We start from the raw sequence: 17,987 nt of genomic DNA on the forward strand, positions 1-17,987 counted from the left end.
AATCACCATTCAGGGTGAGCTGCGGGCATTTATTACTTCTGGCGGGCTGCAGCTGCGGTTACAGGCTGCTTTCAGGTGAGTCAGAAACCTTCAGTTGCATATTTCATAGTCAATAACATCTGTGGTTTGTTAACAGTTAAACGTAAGATCTACCACGTCCAAATGGAGTGGATCTTGGTACCACAGCTCGGATCTCGGTAGTAAGTGGATACTCCTCCTTCAGGTACGTCAGTCACTCTCATGTCAAGTACAGATGGTCGCAGTTTTACTGCAGCACGCTCTGGACCCCAAGGCTATGTGCACACAGTGCGGATTCTGCTGTGGAATTTTCCTTGCAGATTTTGCTAAATCTGCAGGTAAAATGACCTGCGTTTTACCTGCAGATTTAGTGCAGATTTCCCCTGCAGACTTCTATAATGGAGCAGGTGGAAAACTGCAGCAAAACCGCACAAAAGAAGCGACATGCTGCTGCTTTTAATTCTGCACCAAATCTGCTCGGAAAAATCTGCAGCATGTGCACAGCATTTTTGTTTTACATAGCCTTAAATGGTACTGTACATCACGTGCAGTTCTGCAGGGCCAAATCTGCTGCAGAACTGCACAGAATCTGCACCGTGTGCACAGGGCCTAAGTGTGAGTGGCTCCACATGAGTTTAGACACACCTGAAGTTTTTTTTTTTTTTTTTTTGAGCTTACGTATAACTGCCTAGTTGGTCAGTTTACAATACTGTCCGCAGGCTATCTTTACTGCCCGTTGTGTTACACCTATCAATAATGTTTGGCCAATAGTACTTATCTATTCTTTCTTACAGACACCGGATAAAGCTTCCAGCAGCTCAGAGATGTGTCTTCCGACCGTGACTGGAACAAGTATCCCACCTCAGACAGGAGTGGGATCTGACTGCGCAAGCATCGACCAGGATAGAAAGCTGCTCCAGTCCTGGATCTAATGATGAGTCTGGTGATAACACATTTCTTCCTTCAGCTAGAATCATATCCTTTCACTGTTATCCTCGGGCGCGTGTTGTCCTAGACTTAGCCAAGGTGGTCTAAACACTGCAATCTCCTCCCTGTTCCAGAGGGTCCGGGATGGATTCGGTCGTTTACATCATCATACGGATTGACCTTTATTTAGTCAGCCTAGCTGTCTTCTGGTGTCTATGTGATCTACCTAGAGCCAACTTCCTTGCAGTTGACAGACTCCATGTTTTTCCATGGACTTCCCTTGCTCGACTGCTCACTTTCCAAGTGTATCTGGACTATTTTTTTCCATACCCATCCTCATCCCTGTATGCTGGGTTTATCTTCCTTCTGATCTCAGTCTGCAAGGTCATCCAGTAGTCTTCGTTCTACCTGCTTAGTCGGACAATCAGTTGTCCCTTCAGAGCCAACCTGAGCCTACATCGCAGCGATGAGAGACAGGTTATCCCCAGGTCCCATTCAGTACGTATTCAGCGTTCGGCTCTTTAGCAGGTTAACAGTGGCCTGCTCTCAGGCCTTGTCATTTTCTCACAGAACTGGCTTCAGCCATTTCCAAACAAGGGGGCGCCTCAGTATATCTCTTTTCTCCTGAGCGCTTCGCATATTGGACTACTTTTGTGACTGCGAATCCTCCGGTTCCAAGTTTTCAACCACTACGGTCCTTCCTCTCCCAGATGTGCATCCCTCAGGGATACCAACGGCAACTTCACACAGTAGTTGGCAAGTTCAGCCTTGCAAGCGCCCGCCGCTATATCGTGTCCTGCCTTCGCCTCCACCCGGGTTGCAAAGTGCTATAGATGCGTGGCCTAGCTTGCTCATCACAGCATTCTACCCGGAGGCCGGTCGGAAGAATTGACTGTCCTCGCTGCTCCAAAAGTTTTCTTGCAATGAAGACATGGCTTCCACCTTCCTGAGCCAGCAAAATCGTTCCCATCTAAGGGTCCATTTGGCTTACGGTTTCATGAGCGAACTTATCCCTAAAGATGTCCCTCTCCAACTTGCCGTTCCTTCCGTTTGGCTCCAATAGGTCAAATTATTAGGAGGTCACCGGAAGGGCAGGCTCTCTCCTTCCTCTGACTAAACCTTGTCGTTCTTCAGTCAGTTTTCCTCAGCGTAGCTTGTTGGAGATATAGGATTGAGTCCATCCTTGTTTTTCAGGTAGAAATTTTCTTCGTTCAGCATATGTATTCTGTGACTCGCATGATTTTTCCCTTGTTCCAGGAAGGTTTTATCCAGGCCCTGATTTCTTCAGGGCTTCGGACATTTCTGCTTTGTGCAACGGACGGGTTCATTTCCCTTTTTATTTGGTAGCCTTCCCTTTCAGACTCTCATCCACGCCTGGGGTCTCACGGGGTCTCACAGGGTCTGTAGCAGCGGTAGTGCCGTGCTGAGCATCAAAGGTTCAGTGTCCATCATTCTTAATTTTCCTTTCTCTCGTCCACCTCGGACTTTTCCTTCGTGACGCTCTTTCATCAGGCTACCTAGCCAGAACAATGGTACTTATCAAGCTCAGGCTTCAAGTGTAGAGGTCCTCTGGCCTCCAGGTCAGCGGCTGCTCCCTGAATCCGGTTGGCATTAGTATGGTTGCCGGGTTCGGGAAGGACTGCTTTCTTGCGAGTACGACGCACTCTGCTCGGGCAGTGCGTGTCCTCCTGGCGGTACTCTTTGGGCCTTCGCCCGGCACCTCTGCAGTGTCATGATATATACTCCACAGGTCCACGAGGACCTGTGCCTAGCTTCAGAGCCCATGCCTAGCTTCAGAGAGTGCCGGTTGGGGTTAAAAGACCTCGCAGATGTCCTTGCAGGTGACGATGATGACTTCCTCGTCCTGATTGGATTTGTCTGCTGTTCCCTCCCCTTGGGGACTGCTTGGGACGTCCCCATGGTTTTCTGTGTCCCCCAATGAAGCGATGGAGAAAACAAGATTTTTAGTTGCTTACCGTAAAATCTGTTTCTCTGAGCCTTCATTGGGGGACACAGCACCCTCCCAAGTTGAACAGCGCTGTTTACTGTGTTATATTGTTTTTGTTTTTTTGTGGTTCCTGTCTCGTATACAGATTGCTTCTCCTACTGCTTTTTCACTAACTCAGTATCCTACTTCCTGTCAGTGGGGTGTACACTGCGGAGGAGGAGCTAACTTTTTTCTGCATAGTGACAGCCTCCTAGTGGCAGCAGCATACACCCATGGTTTTCTGTGTCCCCCAATGAAGGCACAGAGAAACAGATTTTATGGTAAGCAACTAAAAATAAAAATATATGTGTATATATATATATATATATATATACAGTGCCTACAAGTAGTATTCAACCCCCTGCAGATTTAGCAGGTTTGATAAGATGCAAATAAGTTAGAGCCTTCAAACTTCACACAAGAGCAGGATTTATTAACAGATGCATAAATCTTACAAACCAAAAAGTTATGTTGCTCAGTTAAATTTTAAACATAAAAGTGTGGGTCAATTATTATTCAACCCCTAGGTTTAATATTTTGTGGAATAACCCTTGTTTGCAATTACAGCTAATAATCGTCTTTTATAAGACCTGATCAGGCCGGCACAGGTCTCTGGAGTTATCTTGGCCCACTCCTCCATGCAGATCTTCTCCAAGTTATCTAGGTTCTTTGGGTGTCTCATGTGGATTTTAATCTTGAGCTCCTTCCACAAGTTTTCAATTGGGTTAAGGACAGGAGACTGACTAGGCCACTCCAACACCTTGATTTTTTGCCTCTTGAACCAGGCCTTGGTTTTCTTGGCTGTGTGCTTTGGGTCGTTGTCTTGTTGGAAGATGAAATGACGGCCCATCTTAAGATCCTTGATGGAGGAGCGGAGGTTCTTGGCCAAAATCTCCAGGTAGGCCGTACTATCCATCTTCCCATGGATGCGGACCAGATGGCAAGGCCCCTTGGCTGAGAAACAGCCCCACAGCATGATGCTGCCACCACCATGCTTGACTGTAGGGATGGTATTCTTGGGGTCGTATGCAGTGCCATCCAGTCTCCAAACGTCACGTGTGTGGTTGGCACCAAAGATCTCGATCTTGGTCTCATCAGACCAGAGACCCTTGAACCAGTCTGTCTCAGAGTCCTCCAAGTGATCATGAGCAAACTGTAGACGAGCCTTGACATGACGCTTTGAAAGTAAAGGTACCTTACGGGCTCGTCTGGAACGGAGACCATTGCGGTGGAGTACGTTACTTATGGTATTGACTGAAACCAATGTCCCCACTGCCATGAGATCTTCCCGGAACTCCTTCCTTGTTGTCCTTGGGTTAGCCTTGACTTTTCGGACAAGCCTGGCCTCGGCACGGGAGGAAACTTTCAAAGGCTGTCCAGGCCGTGGAAGGCTAACAGTAGTTCCATAAGCCTTCCACTTCCGGATGATGCTCCCAACAGTGGAGACAGGTAGGCCCAACTCCTTGGAAAGGGTTTTGTACCCCTTGCCAGCCTTGTGACCCTCCACGATCTTGTCTCTGATGGCCTTGGAATGCTCCTTTGTCTTTCCCATGTTGACCATGTATGAGTGCTGTTCACAAGTTTGGGGAGGGTCTTAAATAGTCAGAAAAGGCTGGAAAAAGAGATAATTAATCCAAACATGTGAAGCTCATTGTTCTTTGTGCCTGAAATACTTCTTAATACTTTAGGGGAACCAAACAGAATTCTGGTGGTTTGAGGGGTTGAATAATAAATGACCCTCTGAATAAACTTTTCACAATTTAAAAAAAAATTAAACAAAGAAATAGCATTCTTTTTTGCTGCAGTGCATTTCACACTTCCAGGCTGATCTACAGTCCAAATGTCACAATGCCAAGTTAATTCCGAATGTGTAAACCTGCTAAATCTGCAGGGGGTTGAATACTACTTGTAGGCACTGTATGTATATATATATATTATAATATCTCTCACACACACACACATTTTTTCACTGCAAGAACTACAACTAGCTACACAAAAAACAATCAGCGGAAGATATGAGAATTTCTCAGTCTCTGTGATTTGTGACAATAAAAAAAAAAAGTTAATGAGTTTCTGAAATTTTTTTTCACCACTTGTCGCAAGAATCATGGAGCCGTGTCATTTTTTTCCCACGCAATGAATGTCATGAAATTTGACTAAAGAAAAACAATGGTGGAATAGTGTTATCTTTTTTTCAGGATTTCGCCACACAGAAAAAATTTATTCCCAGTTTTCTGTTCACTCAATGGTCACGTGTATGGCGGCTGTCAGAACTACAACTCGTTTCTCAAAAAAAAATAACCTACATATGTCAATGTAGGTGAAAAAATTATAGTGATGTTCCTTTGAAGAAGCGAACGAAAATAACAAAAACTGTCCATGGTAGGAAAGGGTTAATGCTGACAAGTAACTTGACTTTTCTTTTTTTTTCTTTTTTTTTTTTTTTTCAACCCTTTTAGGCATTTTCTACGGTTGGCACTCCAGATTACATAGCACCAGAAGTATTCTTACAAACTGGCTATAACAAACTCTGCGATTGGTGGTCTTTAGGAGTCATAATGTATGAAATGTTGATTGGTAAGGCTTTAAAGTACTATACATGTTTTTAAAGGGGTTGTCACATCAGGACACACTGTTCCCTGCTGATCGCTGAGATATTGTATTCTCTGCAGGATTGTTGGGTCAATTGCCCTTTTTCTTTAACAGAAATATATATATATATATATATATATATATATATATATATATATATATAATGTGTGTGTATGTATGTTTATTTTATATTTATTTTTTATAAAGATTTTGGCGACCTGTCCTAAGGATCCAAGGTTTTGATGATTTATCTTTGGAATAGGTCAACAATATCATATAGCTACAATCTAATATTGATGACATTTTCCAAATAATTCCCCACATCCAGCACATTCACCGACCAGCTTTAATAAGTTACAGCGCAATTGGTTGTAAACACATAACGCTGCGTACTGCATTTCCGTTTAGTGTGTAGTGGCTACTGCTTGATGATGCAGAACAGCTGCCATTCTCTTGGATAGGCCATGCAGTGCTCCTCTGGGAATTTTAAGGATGCAAACAGTATCTTCAATGAGAGAGAAGAATAAAGATCTACTGCCACCCTTTTGGATGTAACAGTTCTGAAAGTCAAGATCGACCCTTTAGCGAGGCTCATTAAAGGGTCCAGTAGGTGGCACTACAGTTTAAGTCCTCTTCCTGTCTGAAAAAGCCATTTACATATATAAAGTGCTGAAAATGTAAATTTCGTGCTGATGGATGTATACAATTGTGTGTGTGTGTGTGTGTGTGTGTGTGTGTGTGTGTGTGTGTGTGTGTGTGTGTGTGTATATATATATATATATATATATATATATATATATATATATATATATATATATATATATATATATATATATATTATATAATTTATTTTTTTTTTTTTTTTTTTTATTTATTTATTTACTTATTTTTTTTGGCACAGACTCAATGCCAAACGGCATTAGCATCCTTCTTCAGTTTTAAAATTCAATATTTACTTGAGCCGCTTTGTACTGTATCTACATACTGTTGAATTTTTTTATTTTTAAAAGTTACATATTTAACAAAGTTCAAGTAAAATATGTAACAAAGTTAATTCTGTATCTTTTTTTTTTTTTTTTTTTTCTAAAGGCTATCCTCCATTTTGTTCTGAGGCACCCCAAGAGACATATAAGAAAGTTATGAACTGGAAGGAAACCTTAACATTTCCTCCAGAGGTTCCAATTTCGGAAAAGGCAAAGGACCTTATTTTAAGGTAAGTGGTCTTCAAAAAGGTTGTTTTTACCATACTCACTTTTTCACTTAATCCCACCCAATCACATTAGACTATCTTTGGCCAAATCCGCCGATGTCGACATGTTCTGCTACAAAGGTCTAATGTGTAAAGAACAGATGATGTTGGACGAGATAAAGATCTGGCATATCCAATTTCGAACTGTCGATCCGTTAGTTCTCCCTGAGATAAGCCACTGCCAAGCACTCCTGTATATTGGAGACATGGCATAGATAGTTGCCTGCCGAACGATTGTCAAAACGGTCGTCTGGCCCACAGACATCCTAAGGTGTGTGAAGGCTTTAATACCATGGGATGGACTATTTATCTATTTAGTGGTATACCATAATCTCTTACGATGGTTTCATAGGAATCTATTGTTTAAATCTGAGTGTTAAATGTATTTTTTCTTCCGACAATGTCTTCCCATGTTCCGTCTCCCTTCCCATCCTGTGTTACAATCCTGGGGTGTACCATGAGTTGAATGCTTTGAAATGCAGGCACGATGATGTGACTGCATCGCACCTGTAGTATGAAGCCTCAGTACTCACACTGCACACAGTGAAGCAGCGCGCCTGTGGAACGGGGCAAGGTGAGTAGTGGTTTGTTTTTTGTTTTCTTTCTAAATGTCAGTACTGAGTAGGTGGCACGATACTACTGTGTGTGGAGTCCGGTGGGGGCCACAATACTGAGCGGGGGAGGCTTTCATTTTCAGTAGGAAGCTGTGGAAAGCCTCATTTATGTAAGGAGCACTGAGGGCCCTCACACTGTGTGGGGGAATCATACTTACAGGTACGACACGTGTATATAGTGAAACTGTAGGGGGAAATTCATTGTAGGGATACCATACTCAGTGTGAGCGGGGTCGTTTTTGGGAGCATCATACTTATACTGAAATTGCAATAAAAGGTCATCTTGCAATTTTCACACTGGCCACTGGAGTTTTTTTTTAGTCTCTAACATTCTGTTTCAGGAAACAACACCCGTACATGGCCTCAATGATGAGACTTAGATCTTACTTTTTGTATTGAAGCATGTGCAAATGTCATTGTGAAGGGGGGAGCCGGAGGGTCAGCTGTGACATGGCTATTGTAATTGGTGGATCCTGCGTTATCAGCTGGGTATAGCGGTGTTACCTGTTATTGTAAGCTTGTCTCCCATGATAGCGACTGCTGAAAAATGTTACCTAAAGTACAAGTCTGAAATGGCCTTAGTGGCCACTATGAAAATTGAAATATTGCGAATTTTTTTTTTCTTCATACGGATTGAGATATGAAAAAAAAAATTGCCTTAAATACTTGTTACGCAACAACCCAATTTAAACAATAGGTAATTTTCTGATTAATTTTCTCTTTAATATTATGACATTGTACTGATTTTATTGATTGTTTTTGTCTTTCAGGTTTTGTTGTGATTGGGAACAAAGAGTTGGAGCTTCAGGGGTGGAAGAGATAAAAACAAACCCATTCTTTGAAGGCGTTGACTGGGAACATATAAGGTAGGTGTTTTTGTTATTTTGAAGGTGAACCTGAGCAGCAGCCGGGCCTAAAGAAGCAGCGTGCTATGGATCAGAATAGAGTCAGTCGGACTTATTGTGGGCTGAGGAGTCCAGGTCAGACCTAATCGGGTATTCTCAGACACACTTGAGACCAAGTTTAAATGAATAAGTTACAAAAATGCTATAAATATAATGTATAGATAAAAAAACTACTGAACGTGTTATTGTGTTGAGGTCTGATTCCCTTTAGATGTTTCTTGAACTTTATGTCTTCTGATATATAATAGATACCTAGATGTTATTGATTATTGAGAACCATACGATCAATGGCCTATACTGTGACTCAGAAGATAAAAAATAAAGTTAATTGTACTGATTATTTTCTTTTTAATAGAAAAAAATAAGTACCGGAAGTGAAAAAACATTTCATTAAATACATGGTTTTCGTCTACAGGGAAAGACCTGCTGCAATACCTATTGAAATAAAAAGTATTGACGACACCTCAAATTTTGATGAATTTCCAGACTCTGACATTCTCAAACCTATGGGTGAGTTTCTAGAATGTTAATACTGACATTCCAATTTAATGTGATAGGAGTAAGAGTAGGTTCTCACACTACAACTGCTTTTTATCTTTTAACCTTTTAAAATGTCTGCTTGGGAATAATCACTCTCTGCTGTAGTGTCACATTCTGGTGCAAGAACCTGGCAGAGATCTGTGACATGTATGAATATGAGCTTTTATTTAGTCACAGACCTTCATGACTGTGATCGTCCCCCACCGGTTCTGATAATGAAGGTAAGCACCGTGCTGATTTGCTGCACAGCGGTGCTCCAACCACCAGACCCGACTGATCGTAAAGCGATGGCATATCCTAATAATGCGCTTTTGTTTTTTTTTTCCTGAGTTTATTGGCATGTTTCACTATAAACTGCCTCCATCCTTTTCAAAGGGAAGCTGTCAGTCGGTTCATGCTCCACGAGCCATGTGCAGCATGAACTAGAGCCTGGCTGCACGATTGCAGATGGGCATGTTTCCCTTTTGAATCACTAATGGAATTTTGTATGAAATGTAGTTTGAAGATTCAGACAAGGACTATAGGGAGATATCTGACTAGTCCAACACCGTCGCAGACATGACTCTTCTATATGTGCACATGTGAAAAAGAGTGGTACAGTGAGAAGTTCTCGGCAGGAACTGCAAATGTAGCTCTTTCAAAGACAAGTCCAGTAATACCTGTACATCGCTGTTCGTCCATTGCTGAGAAATCAAGGTTTAATGTGATTTGCAAATGATGTTGTAGATCTGAAGCCTCTGTAACTCCAGTTATATTCACATGAAAGTTGTGCCACCTCCTACTTCCTGAGCTGGAGGTGGCGGCCATAAGCGAGGAATAGAGCTGGAGTGACAGAGGCTCCAGATCTAGAAATAGTTCTTCAGCCTCATCTGCATATCAATTTAAATAGAGATCAGACCGGCCATGAAAAAGGTATTGCTCTACTCATCTTTTCAAGAGCTACATGCGCATATAAATCGTTTGGGATGTTTGATCCTGCTGATTGATTCTCTACAAAATTTACTTCTCTAAAACTCCATTGATCACTCGTCTCACTGCAGTTAACTTGTTAAATGCCACCGTCAGACTCTTAACAGCAGCATTTACTGCTGGTGACCTGGAGGAAGCTCTGTCCCATTGCCCCCCCCCCCCCCCCCCCAGTGCTGCGATATATTGACGATCCATGTGTCTACAGTGATGGCATTCACAGTAGACTGATTTTTTTTTTTTTTTTTCCCCCTAAATACTGCGGTATTACTGCAATTTGTACGAGCAATCAGGCAAATCCACTTAGAGGACTACAAAATACAGTAAAAAATTGTAATTTAGATGTTCAAATCAATCCCCTTTTTCCCCATTGGAGATAAGTGATAAATAAAAAAATGAATTCACTTATGTCAATCTCCACGTTTATGAAAGTCCGATCTATCAAAATGTAAAATTAATTAACCCAATCATTAAATGCCATGATGAGAAAAATAATGAAAAACGCCTGAATTTCAGGCTTTTTGGCTGGTGCAACGCTCCAAAAAAAAAAAAAAATGTAATGAGAGGCAATCAAATCTATCCCAAGATGGTATCAATAGAAATGACAGCTCAGGGCGCCAAAAAAAAAAAAGTGCAAAAACTAAAAATCGCTATGTCAGGAAGGGTTTAAAGGGAGCCTGTTAGAAACTTTCACCCCTCTCCCTACCCCCTCAACCATTCATATGACACTGCGGCCTTTTAAAGGATAAAACCTTTATGAGCCCAAAGTGTTGCTTAGCGGTGAGAGATAGTGTTTTGATGATCAGTCTAGTAGTGACGAAGCACTTACGGCTCCTTAGTCTCCACTGTTGTTACCCATTTATATAGCGCCATTAATTCCACCGCGTTTTACAGACCTTGTATTCCTAAACCATCAGCACCCCCTCCTGGCTGATTGACAGAGCAGTGGTCAGTGCACCAGAACAAACGACCTATCAATCCGTCAGGGGTGGGTGTTGCTAGTCCAGGAATACAGCAGAGGCTAAGGAGCTGGAAGGGCATCACCGTGCCCTAGTGCGCTACCAGGCTGAATTCTCACTGCTGAAGCAGCACTTTGGGGGTCATCTGTTGTGTTGTAAGGGGTTAAAAGGTCATATTTAACGTTTCTTGAGGAACAGTTTGACAGGGTCCTGTTAATCTATGAAACTCTGCATTCACCCTAAAAATCGAATGTGTTTGGGGTAATAGGAACGTCAGCATCTCCGTTATTTCACAGTTAATGTATTCCAATTTTCCTCCGTAGGTGTTGCATGCAACCATCCCGACTCTGACTTTAAGAACAAGGACTGGGTCTTCATCAATTACACATACAAACGCTTTGAAGGGCTAACAGCCAGAGGAGCCATGCCAACCTTTAGCAAGCCCAGGAAGTGATTCTGTCCAGACTTGTGCTCATTTTTTCTAAGCCTACGTTTTCTTATATGCTGGCATGGTTGATGCTCAAAAAACACCATTGGAAAAATTCAAGCTTCCAAAATTTTATAGTCTGCATTTCTTGGAGAATACAACAAAACGGAGGCCATCCTGCAGATCATCATCCAGCATTGGAACAGCCGTGCGTAAAATCTGCATAATGCGATGTCTGGTTGTATCGTTGCCCCTTAGCCTCCTAGGTTACATCTGCAGCATTAAGGATTAGCCAAATTGTGTTACTGGTGCCCTTCAAATTTGCATAGAGTAATTTAACAAGAACGGAGGGTTGCTTGGTACTGAATCGAAGTTTGACTTGACTGTATACTGTATGTGTGTGTCCATAGCTTTAAGAGCGATGTTTAGCACCAGCTTTATTCTGCACTTATAATGCGTCAACTTGGCTATCTATGATCCTTTAAGTCAACAAACTTGGTATTTGGGGACCCTTTTTCATGAAAGTGTGCTTTTGGACTTGGCCTATTTATTCAAGAACTATGTTCTCAGATATAAACGCGTGTGGAATATTTGGATTTTCTTTCTTCTTTTTTTTTACTTTTTGGTAATTGCTTTGAGAGAGTTGTTTGCTATAAAATGGCATAAAAGTGCTGTGTTTTGTTCTTTTTCCAATGGTATGCAACACTGAGATGTGGTGCCTTACTCATGAAAGGGCTAGTGTGTATGTGTGTGTATAATATATATATGGATGGTTGATGGCATTTTAATTGTGCCTATATCTTTTTCCATTGATCTTTGATGTTAAAATGGCCCACTGTGATTTTCTGTGTGTAAAGAGGGGGAGGTGAGGTTTTTTTTTTTCTATCTTTTTGACCCTTTTTTTTGTAGAATTTCAAAGACTATTTTGTCTGGGTTTTATTTTGTTTGTTTCACAAACATGATGACCAAATGCACGCTAGTGTCTCCATCACATCATTAATAGGTTCATACTCCAGGTTAAATACCCAGCAGGTCCATATTGGAACATGACTGCTCTCCCAATAGTGAGATGTCAGGTATGGCCAGTAATCATCAACAAGACTTCCAACATGCATAAAATACTTTGTATTCGCATATAAAATGGGAATATATATGAAGTAAAAATTTTCTTTAATTCTGTGAATTTATTGTTAATACATAGCCATGTAGTAAATCAATTGGACATGAAATTAAATTGGTTTCAGGGTATGTGCACATGAGGTCTTAGGCTGATCCCGCCTCGAATCCACCTGAAGAGTAAAAAAAACCCGCTACAAAGGACGAATATAATGCTCAGGAAGTCGTGATGTGTTCCATCTTTTGTCACTTCTTCTAACCTCTTCAGGTTTCGAAAGTCAGGAACTTGTTAAAGAAGTATCATGTTTAATTATTTTCTCACTATTTAAAGTTTAAGTTGCAAAAATAAAAAAATACACTGGCTGTAAAGCCAATGCAAGATCGACAGACAGGACGCCAACAAAGACGATTCAGGAAAAACACCGCTGAGGTTTTCCTGAAGTGTCATCACCTTAGACAACTTGGCGGGCACACTGGCGTCTAAATACCCCTATCCTCACTCTAGCTTGACTCCCCCTGACAAGGAACAAGGATAGATGGCATTTGCCAATGAGTGCACCATTCTATGATTCTCTCTTGGCTGCATACAGTCATATCCTATTTTCTGGCCATAGACTTTAGCATCATGTTAGACGATCATGTCCATTATTATCGGATCTACTGTCAGTGTAATGTTTGTGATCCAGTTCTTTGGCAATGGAATGGAGTTTTCCTTCTTTTGTGCCCCCCACATTCCAAAGTTATGCTGTCTGGTGATTAAAGATGTAAATTGTCCCTTGAACTAACTGGGCGTACAACAGACAACTCTTGAAGGTGCAGCCATTTTTTAATTGACCAGCATCAAAGGAGAAAATCGAACTCCCATAGGGCATTTCTGTGGTACATGCTCAGTTGGTTGAAGAGAAAATTTGCACTATTACCAGAGGGTATATTTTTGCAACAGAGGCACAGGGGAAAAAAAACTGTTCCTGAATACATGGAATTATGCCAATTTGGAGGAGATACTCAATTTAAATAAAAAAGAAAAAACTAAAGTAAGCATTTACTTATGCAATCACTTCTGTTTTCTGTGCATATAGGGGCAGGTTTATCAAAGAAAATTGTGTCCCATGGTGACCAATCACACCTTAGCTTTCATTTTTCCAAATCTGTTTAAGAACTCAATTCTGAGATCTGATTTGGTTGCTGTTGTGGGCCACGAGAACAGTCTTTCTTTAAGACCACTTAGATAAATGATGCCTATAGAGTATAAACGCTTGCATTGATTTAGATCAGTTCCAGCTATGCATTTGGCCGTGTCTTGTACCAGAAGTTTAAGAGGGAGACACGGTACTCTTGAGGCTTTTCTGTAAAGCAGAGCAATTAGACCACTGCACAGCTCCACAACGGAACACGTCTGGAAACTGTTGACACTGGGAAGAGCTTACACAGTTGGGAAAATAAGTATTCAATACACTGCCGATTTTGCAAGTTTTCCTACCTACAAAGAATGGAAAGGTATCATAGGCACACTTCAACTGTGAGAGACGGAATCTTTTAAAAAAAAAAAAAAAAAATCCAGAAAATCATATGATATGATTTTTACATAATTAATTTGCATTTTATTGCAAGAAATAAGTATGTGATACAATAGAAAAGGAGAACTTAATATGTGGTACAGACACCTTTTGTATGCAATTAGTGGTCAGACGTTTCCTGTAGTTTCTGACCAAGGTTGGTACACACTGCAGCAGGGAAATTGGCCCACTCCTCCATACAGATCTTCTCCAGCTCTTTCAGGTTTCACGGTTGTCGCTGGACAACATTGAGCTTTAGCTCCCTCCAAAGATTTTCTATAGCGTTCAGGTCTGGAGACTGGCTGCGACATTCCAGGATCTTGAACTGCTTGCTTCTTACGAAGCCACTCTTTAGTTGACCTGTCTGTGTGTTTTGGGTCATTGTCATGCTGGAAGACTCAGCCATGACTTGAGTTCAGTGCTCTTACTGAGGGAAGGAGATTGTTGGCCAAAATATTGCGATACATGACCACCTCCATCCTCCCTTCAATACAGTGTAGTCGTCCTCTCCCCATTACAGAAAAGCAACCCAAAGTATGATGTTTTCCCCACCATGCTTCACTGGTGGGACAATGTTCTTTGAATTGTACTCCTCCTTCCACCAAACATGGTGAGTTGATTCCAAAAAGTTCTTTTTTGGCTTCCTCTCACCACATGACCTCCCATGCCTCCTCTGGATCATCCATTTGGTCATTGGCGAACTTCAAGCGGCCCTGAACATGTGCTGGTATGAGCAGGGGAACATTGCATGTCCTGCAGAATTTTAATCCATGACGGCGTAGTGTGTTGCTAACGGTAATGTTTGAGACACTGGTCCCAGCTTTCTTCAGGTCATTGACCAGGTCCTCCCGTGTAGTTATTTGATGATTCTTGGCTTTTCCCAGAATCTTCTTTACCGCATGAGGCGAGATCTTGCATGGAGCTCCAGACTGAGGAAGATTGAGAGTCATCTTGTGCTTCTTCCATTTTCTAATAATTGTGCCAACAGTTGTTGCCTTCTCACCAAACTGCTTGCCTACAGTTCTGTTGCCCATCTCAGCCTCGTGCAGGTCTACAATTTTGTCCCTGGTGTCCTTAGACAGCTCTTTGGTCTTGGCCATAGTGGAGAGGTTAGCGTGTGATAGATGGAGTATGTGGACAGGTGTCTATTTATACAGGTAACGAGTTCAAACAGGTGCCGTTAATACAGGTAATGAGTGCAGAGTAGGAGGGCTTCTTAAAGAAAAATTAACCCGTCTGCGAGAGCCAGAATTCTTGCTGGTTGGTAGTTGATCAAATACTTATTTCATGCAATAAAATGCTAATTATGTAAAAATACAATATATTTTTCTGTTTTTTATTCTTTGATTCTGTTTCTCATAGTTGAAGTGTACCTAGGATAAAAGTTACAGACCTTCCCCATTCTTTGTAGGTGGGAAATCTTGCATAATCGGCTGTGTACCAAATACGTATTTTCCCACTGTATATGTAGGGTCCTGGCTTTTTCAGCCCCAAATTTCAGATTTTGATGACCTATCCTAAAAATAGTCAATTTGAACCATATTTTAGATAATGATAAAATACTATGTCTCCGAGTCACCAAGACTGGTGTCTTGATGAACAGTGCTCTTGAGTAATTGAAGTAAGGCGTCCGCCTGTTAATGAATTTAGTTACTCTTCCAGCTGCTATGCACAGTCGTAAGAAGTATATTTTTGTCGCAGACTGTAGTACATTTCTGTTGTAATTCACAATGTAAAATATAATACATTCTGTTGCCCATCCCCATTCTTCTAAGATCTGCTTATTCCTCAAAGTTGGTTCAGCTAGCCCAGAATGTATCGAAAAGCCGAAAATTGCTACATTATGTGAAATTATCAAGTTTTTGGAAAAAAGTTGGCGTAAACTGCTAATGAAGCATTTGTATGCTCCAAGTCTCCACCTTTCTGACATCGTGCAACATATAACTACGGTAAATAAGGATGAGGTGCAATACCTGACAAAACCTATTCAAATAGATGGGAGTGAAAGACCCCAATGTCTCATTGACATGTTCTAAAATCATTTTTGGCAATGAAACATATTCATTCTAGAATGGAGTTTGAAAAACATTGTAATATTCTTTGTTTCATTTCATAGTTGTTTTTAAGATCTGTTAGTAGTCAATGAATGGCATTGTTCATTATCTACATCTATATAGAGAAAACCCGTCTTAATTTTGTCCCGTTGACCCAACTGCCTAGCACAATACACTTGGGCTAGTTTTACAGATGGTCACAGTCTGGACTCTGATATCTGGACTGATCGCTGGTCTTCTGACCCAAACTCCATAGTATCATATATGCCTATGAGGCTGCTGAATGTGTGTTAGGAGACCCCACGGTCTATCCATATTTGGGCCATGAATGTCAGAGTCGTGAACTGGCAGTCAGGATGGCACCACACACTATGGGTGGCTAGGTGTGCGTAACTCTGCCCACCTGTGGTAGTCAGTGACCACATGGCCCCTGCGGGTTGTTGAAGTTCCGGCCACAAAGAAAACTGAATGTGAGGTGTCCTACCCTCCCCCTCAATCAGCAGTACACCCTGTGATACCTGCACATGATTAGGGAATCTTTTTGAGCTTGTGGGTGTGAATATTTAATAAAGTTAAAATTGTAGTACAATTGAAATTTAATAAATTGATAATTCTGACTTCGTCAACTTGAAACGCAAAGAATATTAACGCTGCACAACTTCTCATACAATAATTCAGCTGCTGTCTACATTACCCATCATGATATGATATTTTGAATGCCTTCATATGATCATGTCTCACACATATATAGTGAGTATATTTTTATCACTCCACTTATGAAGCCATGGCATTGGGCATATAGAATTTGCACAACTTTTACCTTTTGCACATGTGAATTTATGTAAAAGCGGAGGAGCCTGAATATTGTTATATGCATTAAATGTCCACTTCATTTTTTATATATATTATACACACACCCTTCAGTTCTTAATTGCACTTTTCTTAACAAAATTTTTACAGTTTTCTACTGCCAGGATAATTTCTTACTCTTTGATAGGGTTGAAAAAATGTACAAAGAGACAATGTTATGTATATTTAAGTATTCGATAGACCAGGCCTTTTTCCTAATCCTTAGCAATACCTTTAATGGGAAATGGCTCAGTATCTGGTTTGTGCGATACATGTGTATATGCGCCTGGTGCAAAGTAAATGATAGTAAAATGCTTTTCTAGCTTCTCAAACGCAAGACAGACCAATCTTTTTCTATAGTATTAAATTCTTATTCCCACATGCTAGTATTCATTTCCAGTTGTCCATCGTCGCCCAGTCTCTGATGTACAGGTGTTTTATGTAGTTGCACTGTATGATTTTCCACAAACTACCTGTTTTGGGGAAAAAATGTAGACTCTTCTGATCTGTGTTTCTATGCATGTAATGTCTGTCATTTTTAAAAATAAAGTTTGTAAAAAAAATGAATTTTTTGTTTTGTTTCCTTAAACAAACTTATATCGATAATGGAGGGAAAAATGTGGGAAATTAAGTGATCTGCTAGGACGGCATACTCCATTTCCCAATTTTTCCCACTTGCCTGCACCAATGGTCATCGATCCACACCACTGGTTTGCCTATTTGCCTGACCGTTCGGGTATAGAACTGCAGCAGTCTTCTTCTACCTAGTCCAGAGATGAGCACCTATCATTCTAGCTGCATCACTCCTGTTCCTATCACGTAACATCCATATCCATATCTGAAGTGACTCAAGGTCTGTTTTTATCTTCTAGCAGCTTAACGTTGCATGGAATCGGATTCAGCCATAGCTAAACTGCTAGAAAATTTCACAATAGGTAAAATAGAAATTTTTTAAATGTTTTGTGAAACCCAAAACCAAATATTAGTGGTATTTCCATGCCTTTTAGTATGGGCAATGTGTTGGACCTAGCCTGAACACTGATAACACTGACTACAGGCGCACTAACCTTTGGCACGCAGATCCCTAAAGTGGCTCACGTCACCTACAGTTAGGTCCATATATATTTGAACAGAAACAACATTTTTCTAATTTTTGGTTCTAGACATTACCACAATGAATTTTAAACAAAACAATTCAGATGCAGTTGAAGTTCAGACTTTCAGCTTT

The 17,987-nt window shown here is 41.0% G+C and overlaps 1 protein-coding gene across 1 annotated transcript in view; it reads left to right on the top strand.

Moving 5' to 3' along the window:
* LOC141099065 (serine/threonine-protein kinase 38) overlaps positions 1-17,326 on the top strand; it is a 73,214-nt gene extending 55,888 nt beyond the window's left edge. Inside the window, exons 10-14 of the mRNA XM_073587102.1 lie at positions 5,392-5,509; positions 6,614-6,737; positions 8,158-8,253; positions 8,708-8,802; positions 11,081-17,326. Coding sequence (XP_073443203.1) covers positions 5,392-5,509; positions 6,614-6,737; positions 8,158-8,253; positions 8,708-8,802; positions 11,081-11,211 — 564 coding nt within the window. The 3' untranslated portion in view covers positions 11,212-17,326. The remainder of the gene's footprint in view (positions 1-5,391; positions 5,510-6,613; positions 6,738-8,157; positions 8,254-8,707; positions 8,803-11,080) is intronic.
* The last annotated feature ends 661 nt before the right edge of the window (positions 17,327-17,987 follow it).

The sequence above is a fragment of the Dendrobates tinctorius genome, unplaced genomic scaffold (assembly GCF_039654945.1).
Source record: "Dendrobates tinctorius isolate UK_male_01 unplaced genomic scaffold, ASM3965494v1 ptg000098l, whole genome shotgun sequence".
In the NCBI taxonomy this organism is placed as follows: Eukaryota; Metazoa; Chordata; class Amphibia; order Anura; family Dendrobatidae; genus Dendrobates; species Dendrobates tinctorius.